General features: G+C 43.4%; 1 protein-coding gene across 5 annotated transcripts in view; it reads left to right on the top strand.

Annotated features, from left to right (window-relative positions):
* The first annotated feature begins 508 nt into the window (after window positions 1-508).
* Window positions 509-10,271, top strand: part of cadm1a (cell adhesion molecule 1a) — a 396,714-nt gene continuing 386,951 nt past the window's right edge. Inside the window, exon 1 of one of the 5 annotated variants that reach the window (XM_030100926.1) lies at window positions 509-671. In XM_030100926.1, coding sequence (XP_029956786.1) covers window positions 599-671 — 73 coding nt within the window. In that variant the 5' untranslated portion in view covers window positions 509-598. The remainder of the gene's footprint in view (window positions 672-10,271) is intronic. The other 4 variants (XM_030100925.1, XM_030100927.1, XM_030100928.1 and 1 more) reach the window with 4 other exon arrangements.

The raw sequence follows: 10,271 nt of genomic DNA, 5'->3' as shown, positions 1-10,271 counted from the left end.
CATGAAAGTCACTTTTATTTTCAATCTTTGAAGTTGAAAAGCAAGTTTTCTCCTTTCTCTGAACTTGGTGAGAAGCGAACCTCGCTAATGTGACCACACCCTCAGAGAGTTCTGCAGACATGGCACCAAACCACGAACCACTCAGTCTTGCAAATTGACACCAGCGACCAGGAGGGAGGATAAATCCAAAGGGGCTCATACACATGGGGGGGTGGCCCCTGGAAAATTCTATGTGTGGCCCTGCTCCTCTGAGCTATTCCTCCTTTTTTTTTTTTTTTTTTTTTTTTTAAGGGAAATTAATCTGTAGTTTTAAATGACATCGTCTCCTCTGAGGACAGGAGTAAACACACACACACACACACACTCACATATACATATCTATTAATCATCCATGTATCCCAGCACAAGCTTGGCATCATTAAGTTGATTGCAACACACGTGCGGTATAAAATAATAAAGCTGCGCCGGGTTCCTCCAAACAGAGATGTAAATGAACATGGTAAGCGGCGCCCTCCCTCTCTTGCATCTCATTAAGTGAGTCCCGTTGTAGCTATAGGTGAAGCAGCCTCTCTCTGCCATACTGAAGCAGGTGTCCAACATGGCGAACGCTGGCAGCGGCTCTCTCGCGACTATTCTCTTTTTATTCGCGTTTCAAGCGGCTCTTCACAAAGGTAAGACTTTTCCCCCTTGACGCCTGGGCTCAAATGCGCACTTTCTTCTCGCGTTTGCCGTGGACGCGGAGGGAGGACAAAAAAAAAAGGGGGTAATTTTAAGCAGCGTGATGGGCAATTTGTTTGAGGCGGTGCGCGGCGGAGCGTTCCCGGGATCCGCGGACGCGGCGCCGTTGTGGAGCAAGTGCGAGAAACCTCTCCGCAAAGTTGAGGCGATCCGTGGAAAAGGCGCATCTGTGCGTGCGCGTAACGCCTGCTCGGTCTTTCGAACGGAGGGATACATGACTTTGGTCCGCTCGGTGTTTGGAGGATGTCGGTTCGACCCGCGTTGCTTTTCTCCCGCACGCAGCTGGCAACTCTTGTGATGGAGAAAATCCCCCCGCTGGCTCGTGGGGAGGAAAATCAGAACAAGAGCCAAACAAACAAACGAACGAGGTGGTGTTCAGTTTAATATAAAGGCTCGTGGTTACTTTTGTCGCGTTCTGTTTCCATTCGGGAGGCTGGACTGCTGGAGAGCAGTGGTGCGTTAAAGTGCAGCACCAGCAGGAGCAACGTGAGATCCGCAAAACTCCATTCAAAACTCACGAAATACAGCAGGAGGGGACATTCCCCTTAGATATTCCAATATTTATGTGATTTCTTCAATAAAACGCATTTCTTTCTTTCTTCCTTTTTTAAAATCTGATCTCAGTTTTCGAGGCACCCCTCACTGTCTCCCCTCTGTGAAAGAAACGGATCCTTTTCTATAAAAGTTCACGTTACGATGAATCGAGCGCGCCTCTGCTGTCCGCACACGCGCCGAAATGTGAAGCACAGCAGTCCGAGCAGGGTCGGAAACGAGCCGCATTGCTAGTAAACGGGAAGATTAATTTTTCCCTAGTTTGTTCTGTTTTTTTTGCTGTTATCCCCCCCCCCCCCCCCCCCCCCCCCCCCCCCCCCCCAGTTGCGCTCGGGGGCTGCTCGCCTCTGCTCACTCACAATACCCGGCACTGGATTTGCAGCTAAAGAAAAAAAAAAAAAAAAGCACGCGAACATCAAAGCTTTGTAGTAAATGTGAGTCAGATGCTTTCAGGAAGCGGGATGGGTTGCAGATAACGCTGGATGAGGGTGCAAGCTGCGACACGAATTCTGTTTTTTTTTTAATTTATTTATTTATTTTATTTTATTATTGTTTAATTCCGCGACGTGAGCGCGGCTCCGCGAGTTGGCGGGCTGCGGAGCAGACACGCGCTTATTTTACGCAGATTTGGATTAAAGTGCGCCGTTTCACGCTGTCAGGATCAACTCGGCTCTTGCGTTCAAGTCAGTGGAGGAAGGGGTGGACGAAACGTGCATCCGTGCGTGCGCACGCGCGCGCACACGCACGCGCCGGAGATGGATTTGCCTCTGCGTTTATATCACGTTATGTAATAACACGGTTATAAACTTATCCAGTGAGGTTCATCATAGTGTAACCCTTTTAAAGAGAGGGGGGGGGGGGGGGGGGGGGGGGGGGGGAAGAAAAGAAAGATTGAGCCTGAAAAGCAGGACAGCAGATTCCAGTGTTTGGATTACCCAACAGCTTTAATCCAGTTTCACCCATTAAAACAGACGCGTGGCATCGGTGTTGTTTCTTTGCCTTCCTCTTCATGCGTCAAGTCAGCGAAACACAAAAAGCAAGAAGCAGAACAAAGTAAGAGGGGCTCTGCTGCTGCCTGGACGGTGGGCAGTGCTGTTTTACCTTCATGGAAATGGCTCCACTGATTTCAAACAAAGCTCAGGGCGCACTTGCACAAAGCATATCAATTATTTACCTCCAGCTGCATACTGTAAGCTCACATTGAAGCAAGCTTTGCAGGGTTTACCCCTATCCTCAGCTCCCTCCTCCTCCTCACTGAATATTAAAAAAAAAAAAAAAAAAAAAAACAGAAGAAGAGGGAAGTTGCAGCTATGAGAGCACCAGAGAGGATAAGAAGAAAGCTGCATCTATTAATTACACCCAAACTTCTAAGTTTGGCACGTACATGCTCAACTTGCACTGTCATCAAATCACAAAATGCTTCAAATAATATGGATTCAGTAAAAAGCGTTCCTCGGTTTTTCTGTGTTCCGCTGCCGTTTTTCCTTGTTTTTCAAACCGGCATAAACTGATGTGCTTTCAGAGATAGCTTTCATCCCTGGAACTGAGTCAATAAGTGATAAGTTTGTGTCTGCCATTGATGTAAACAAGGCGGCTATGCAAGTAATTGGAAGTTAAATTGGGAGGAGGCGTCCTTCCTAAAACTGCACTCGGTCTTGTTTTAATCTCGGTCTGATATTAAAGCTGTTTGTGCATGCTTTTAATGAAGACAGAGAGGCGTTTCCAAGGACTGAAAGGATGATCTTAATCTTCAGGAAAGTTAGCAACTGAAAGCCACATTTTGTCACCATTATGAAGAATAAGGCCCAAGGTAAACCATTTTATTATTAAGGAATCCATAAAAGTGCAAACGGAGTTACATTTCTGTATCTTTGAATCTGCACACAGTCATCACAAGCTCAGCCTCATATTATACACTCAAATTCCAAATTAGTTTTCGGCTTGGCGTTCATTCTGCCCCGACTAATTTCACTGTATTTGAGTTCTCGAAACACATTTTAATCATGTATTTTTTTTTTTTAAATTTCAGCGCAGAGTGAAATAGCGTAAACATGACCACGCTTCCCTACAGTGGTGAAAAATGTTTAGCGCCAGTGCCTCGTCTTGCATCCTGCAATTTATGCGCAGCGGTGTATCATTAAACTATATTGGAGGTATGTAATTCTTAATGCATTTGTTAAATCCTCGTGCGCAGTCAGTGAGTGTGGCTGTCTGGCAGATTACAGCCTCAGAACAGCAGGCCAGCGCGCCGTACAGGTGTTATTAAGGAATGCTAACGCAGCACACTCTGACCATAAGCCTGCTGAGACTTGAAAAACCTGGTTAGGCAATCTATCAGTTCAAACATCTCTTCTGCTTTCATTTTTTTTTTTGCGACACTGTGTGATGGTATGTGAGCGCGGATGAGGGCAGCGCCTGCAGTCATGTGAGGGACTGCAGGTAATAATGGTTAACAAGACATTATGCGAACATTAGCCGAGTTTGCACATGGTGCGACCTGCTTGATGTTGGATGCTTATTTGGTTTGGGTAATAGTGTTGAAGATATACCGCTACCTCAACCAGATTAAGTAGATCCGATAGGAACTTAATACGTCATTGCAGTGTAACGTGGAGTTAATCCAGCTGTTTTCTTCCTCTGTCTTTGTCATACGTTGTGTTGGCTGATTAACAGTGGACTGTACGTCTCGGATAAACAGCACTAATGTGCGATGTGAAGAGTCAACGCATAGCTGAGAGCATTTATCATCTGTTCGTCGCTTGTTACTGGCATGCATTAGTCTTTTTTTGCATTTCTTACGACACGTATGATGAAGCGTGCACAATCTGCGTTCTTTACTGTTTGGCCGCGATGATTGACGTTTCGCCCTGAATCGTGAACAAACCTCACGGATAGGATTTAACTGAATTACCCAGACTTTGTTCGTCTGGGTAAATAAAACAAAACAAAACAAAAGTTTTATTTCAGTTGTCAGAGTGCAGGCTGCAGTTTACATTCAGTCACCTTATGTACACAATGGACCTCAGATTCCCTCCATCTGACAGCTCATTTATTTAAGATCTGATCTCCATTCTGCCTGCTTGTCCCTCACAGCCTTTGAACCTGTTGTGCTCCTCACAAGAGATTTATTGCTCGTCTTAGGAATCTGGTGGCAGACGCTGTTTTCTACAAAGTCTCTATTTCACGGGGACTTAAAAGAAAAGAAAAAAAGACGCGATGCAGTGGGTCCTGTTGTTGGACAGTTCGGCCAAGGCACGGATTAAACCAAAACCAACAGACTCGTCCGTTCGATAGCATTTTCGCCTTTTTTTTTTTCAATTCAGAGCTTAAAGGAACAACACCTTGCTGCTAATAGGAGCTCATAAAGCATTTTCAGACCTGACTTGTGAAGTGCACTTGTTATTTAGCTACTAAATGTTATTGAGTTTGATACTGTATTAAAAGAGAGAAAAAGTTTTTCCTTATTAAATGAGCTTTAATTCCACTTCAGTGCTGTACTATTGGAGACTCGACCTGCAGTCTTCACCTTTCTGAGTTTTGTGCACACAGTTTTCCTGTGAAATAGATGGACTTGGGATTTTTTTCCCCCCTGAGTTTACCTTTTTAGGAGTTTCTTGTGAAGTAAAAGTTTCCTTAATTTGTAATTTGTCAGCACAAGGACAACAGGAACAAAGTGCAAGTTCCAGACACTGAGGTGCCAGAGTGAAATACTTGCCCCTGAAGGAGACATTGTTATCTGCTGCAGATCAGTTCATGCTTTGCTCATCTTCTTAACTGCTTGTAAACCCTTTTTTTTTTTTTGGTTTATTGTTGAATGAGACAGTACAGACACTGAGGAGCTCTTGATTCCACTGCAGAGTTTTACTGGACTTCCACATTGATGAAAATGCTATTTTACCGCACCGACAAAACAAATTAACCCAGTGGGTTATGTCATCCCTTTAAATAACTTTCGACAGAAAGATTGCAATTTTCCCGACCGCCCAAAACCCGGCGCAAATGAGCATCGACTGTTGGCTGCTTCTGTTTCTAAACTCAGTGGAATCATACAGTTGGCTCCGAGTCAAGCCGGTAGGAGCCCTGGTGATGGAAAACAGGTGGGGAAATGGACTTGTTCCCCGTCTGTACCCTCCAGCAGCCTCTCCAGCTGTAATGAAGAACAATGGCTTTATTCCTGAAGGGAGGGGACCCCGAGTGACCCTCCCCATCCTCCTCCTCCTCCTCCTCCTCCTCCTCCGTCGCCGCCGCCTGCCCCCGCCAGTCTACAGTGACTCTGCTGGCAAGCCAACAGATGACTGGGCTGGGTCGCATCTGGCCTCTGTGCACTTAGTGTAATCAAAGAGAGAAAAAAGGTTTATGGCCTACTTGTTAGTGAGCTGCCAACTGATGGGATGTCAAGTAAGCACCCTGCGATTCCAAGTCTCTGGAGGGGCTGGGATTGGGGGGTGGGGAGGGAGTGGGCGTGGGGAGCAATCTGCCGTTCTGGAAGCAGCCTGCTGGCCCGGGTATCAAATGAGGCCGTGCTGTACGCCGTTTGACAACCTGGCTGTGGAACAAGTGAAATAATTTTTTTGGAGGGTGGAGTATTTATGTTCATATTTACATTCCGGGGGATATTTAAAAGACTACTGTGGTGAATGTAAATCTAATTCAAAAGAAGCCTGGTCAAAAAGCCCTTCAGCAAGTGTGTTGTAAATTATCTTAAGTAGGTTGCATAAAAAAAGAACACTGCGAGGCTGCAGTTCATTTATTCAGAGATTAATGGGGAATTATGTTATATGCATTCTACTTTTCTTCCAGTTTAAATTTATTTTGTGCCAGCCGATCACTCTAATATCCAGTCAGGCTGTTCAAATAGTTGTGAAGTGTTTTCTCTCGGTTTAAACTTTTGCAGAAAGTGAAGGTTTTTGCGATGAATCAGTGACCTCTGTTGCCTGAATCGGCTTACGGGAACAAAGTCAGGATTTTTAAGAATCTAACCGTTAGTCAATAAGCAGTTTTCACAAAAACTATCCCCAAAATCCAAACTTGAAACTGTCTCCAGCTTAAAAGAAAATAAGAATGACATTCACTGTTCATCCTTCGATCCCAGTGTCCAAAATCCTCAACATTTTGTTTTTCAGTTTTCTATCAAAAACAGAAACTGATTGCCTCCTTTTCTGGAAAAAAAAAAAAAAAAATCACATTCCTCAATGATCTTGACTACTTTTGAGTCTTGACGGATCTTAAAATCAACTGCAGCTCCACCTCAAGGTGGCGAGTCGCGTGTTGACCGTCATTGTGTTGTTGTTGTCGTCGCAGGTTTGAGTCATTTTTAGCTTCCAGGAGGATTGTAGAAATACCGTAACAGGTGGGCAGATGAGCTTCTCTGGCTGCACAGGTGACATTCAGTGCTGGATTTTACATTATGCAGCTGCTCTCTTCACCTTCTGGTTCAGGTGATATTGCAGCACTCGCTTCTTTTTTTAGGTACATGTGTTCAGTCTTATGAGCTGCAACATTAGAACCACCACCGTGAATATCACTGATTATTTTCTGATCGGAGCCCCCGTTGGGAGTCGGATGAAGAAAAGAAAAGGAAACGTTGTAAATGTCAACATGTTAGATGCCAAAAAAAAAGTCTTTGGATCAGGGCCCTTTAACCAAACGGTGTCAGTAACACTGAAGAATCTGGAGGTGCTTTAAAGAATTAGTCTATTAAGAGTCTGGGTCTTTTTCAGAGAACTCATTTATGTGTTTTTAGAAGGAAATCAGTCTGTTTAAACCAATAGTCTGAAAAGTCCAGGTCAGATGTTAAGCGCAGTGGGAGCTTGGGTTTGTGCTGACTTGAGAGCCTGGGTCAGTTTAGAGTCCATGTGTGTTTCAGAGGGCTCAGCTTTGGTTTAAGGAAGGGCTCCTTTGCTTTTTTTTTTTTTCTTCAAGAGGACATTGAAAGGTTAAGAGAGGGAATCTATGACATGCTGTATGATCTTCACCAGTATCAAGATCGTTGAAGTTACTACTTTCTGACCGTGTCGTCGGTGAATTCAACAAGTTGCGAGCAGTTTTCAGTCCCCATGTCGTCCGTGCAGAATGCGTTCAGCCTCTCTCCTGTCTGACTCCCAGCTCCTCCGTCACTCAGAGAGAATCCAGCCTGGTAATATTTTGAACCTTTTACTAAATATAGCCAGTTGTTACTCGCTGCTTCCCTCTCCCGTCTGCATGCGTTGCCGAACTGCCACGACTGTCAGCCGTGCGGTGATTGGCTTTGCTGTGTCACGGCACAAACGCATAAAAACAACTGGGGAGGAAAATAAAGTTGAGACTGAGACGGTTCGGCCTGACAGGTCACTGTCTTTTTATGAAGCAGCGTTTAAAAAAAAAAATAAGGATATTGAGTCATCATCGCTCCTTTTGAATGTTCCTTGACCATTTCTGCTGGTTTGCCAGAGCGCTTTTTCCCCCTCAAGTTTCCTCCTCAACCGCTGACACACACGGTCCGTTGAGCTCGGGTCAGGTGACGGGAATAGCCAGGAAATTTTCCATCGTCTGGTTCAGCTGCGAGTTCAGGAACATCACAGCAACGGTATTGTTTTCAGTTTGTTGGACGACTTTCGACAGGATATTGAAGTGGACACCTTTCAACACCTTTAAAGCTGCAAGTAAATACTCACCCGCCGCTTCCAGATATGATTTTTCCGAGGTGGAGAGCCACAACAAGTAAATGTGTCAGACAAGATGCCTGCAGAGATCACCGCGGGTGCACACAACTGACAAGTGCTAGTTACATGATGGGCGATGGGAGATATCGTTACCGAGATTCAGCCTTCATTTAGCGTGTGGATAATTCACCTGCCTCTAAAGGTGGTCTTCTGGTCGTGTATTGACATGAATGAAACAAAACATACGGCATACAGAAATCTACAATGACTAATTATTCAATTTATGATGTTACAGATGTTATTGATATTAAATAATGATGATATTCAAACCTTCTGTGTGACCTCAATCAAATGATTGACAGAAATTCAAAGAATTTCAGCATTACATTTTGTCATCTAAGCTCTTACAAATGCCTTTTTTTATTTTGTTCACCTTTGAGTTTTGAGTGATCGATCAATAATTCAGCGTCTTTTAAAAACTCCATTTCATAAAATTTCTAATGTACTTTTCGAAACTGAGCACACCAGTAACATATTTTTTTCACTCACTGCCATTATGGATTTTTGAAAAACTGTTCCACAATTTCAATTTTTAAGGTTTTGACTGTTCTTATCTCTCAGATTCACAATCCAGAAGTAAGTTCTATTATCCTGTTCAAAATTCAGTCCACTAATAGTATTAAATTTTGTCTTTTGAGTCCCAAATGCAGTTTTCTTTCCAAAATGTTTATTTAGAAGATTTCTTATTCTTTTTTTTTTGTGATTTTCAGTATTTCTTTCAGAATTACAGCCATTTAGCAAATTTGTTCTCTTTTGGAGTGCTAATTAAATCTTTTGGATGGAGTTTTATCTATCCATCAAAATGCTAGAATTTTATTAATATTTTTTAATACCCAGCTTCACCATCCGGCAGCATCAGGCTCTGTTGTCAGTGTTTTGTCAGGATTATTTATTTTCCGATGAATATTTTTCACTCCCAGAACATAATTCTGGATTTTTTTTGTACCCTGCTCGATTGATTTCTGCTCTCGTGCTTCCGTCAGGACGATGATAACGCTAATACCGGGCTTCAGTCGCACAGAGCAGTTCGGTGTCTTGCGCGCGCGCGCTGATATTATTTGGAAACAGCGGCGTTCCAGTTCAATATCCTCCTGTCCGACAGCGTCAGAAACCAACACGGAGCCGCCGCCTGGGCGAACTCTGAAAAACTTTAATATGAACTCATTAAACGAAATCGGTGGGTTAAAATTGGCAAACCACTGCTCCTTTCAATCAGCCAGTCAACTGCTAAGCCACTTTCATCAGCGAGCTGTCAACTGGAAACGGGCTTTCCGGCATCTGAGATCCACCTTTAGAGGAAAACCGAGGTCAGCTTCAGCCTCAATTTTTATTTATTTTTAAATTCTCTTTCACAGAGAAGCGGTAAATAAAAGTGGAAACAAAAAAAAAAAAAGAGAAAGCTGAGAGGAGTGAGGGAGGAGTTCAGAGAGCAGCCTCAGGCAGGTGGTTTCGCCCTGTGTATCTGACACAAAGAGGCAATCCCGATCGAACGCTGGAACACGAAGAGACCAACAGATGTAAACACCAAAAGTAACTTCTCACCGCACCGCTGTGTGTGTGCTTTTTTGAATGCATCTGAATGTATGAGCCGTGAAGGCACGGACAAATAAAAAAAAAAAACTGCAAGGCAGACAGGAAAACCTCGCGTTTGTTCAAGATTTACAGAGTCCAGCAATCCCAGTCTTGTAGCCAGTGTAATTACTATCTGAGAGTATAAAGAGGCATTAGCAGTCCTGGAAGTCACGGTATGTTCCCTGTAGAGTCCTGATCTCACCATCATGGAGTCTGTTTGGGATTACTGCAAGAGACAGAAGGATTTGAGCCGGACTACATCCACAGAAGATCCGCGCCTCGTTCTGAAAGAGCTTCTTTTAAGAACAGCCTTCTTGTAGAGATTCGTCCAAAAACTGTTACAGAAAAGAAAAGATACTGTTGTAGGTGCAGCGATTGGTCTGAATACTGATGTGTCTCATTCACTTGGAGTAACTAATCACACCTTCTTACTTTGCAGCGGTTTTTTTCACTCTTTTAAAAACATTTCTAGACTTGTATACTTTCAGTGCAGGCTTGTTTATCTTGTAAAGGCCACGCAGTATATATATATATATATATATATATATATATATATATATATATATATATATATATATATATATATATATATATATATATATTTTTTTTTTTTTTTCCCACGGTGCTCTTTTGAATGGGTTCTGATGGTAATTTCACATTCTGAACGTGGTTTACAAAAAGGAGGAAAAAAAACAAAGTTCAAGTAGC

The sequence above is a fragment of the Salarias fasciatus genome, chromosome 10, assembly GCF_902148845.1.
Source record: "Salarias fasciatus chromosome 10, fSalaFa1.1, whole genome shotgun sequence".
In the NCBI taxonomy this organism is placed as follows: domain Eukaryota; kingdom Metazoa; phylum Chordata; class Actinopteri; order Blenniiformes; family Blenniidae; genus Salarias; species Salarias fasciatus.
The sequence above is the reverse complement of the archived record's forward strand: the minus strand, read 5'-3'. Positions and strand labels throughout refer to the sequence as shown.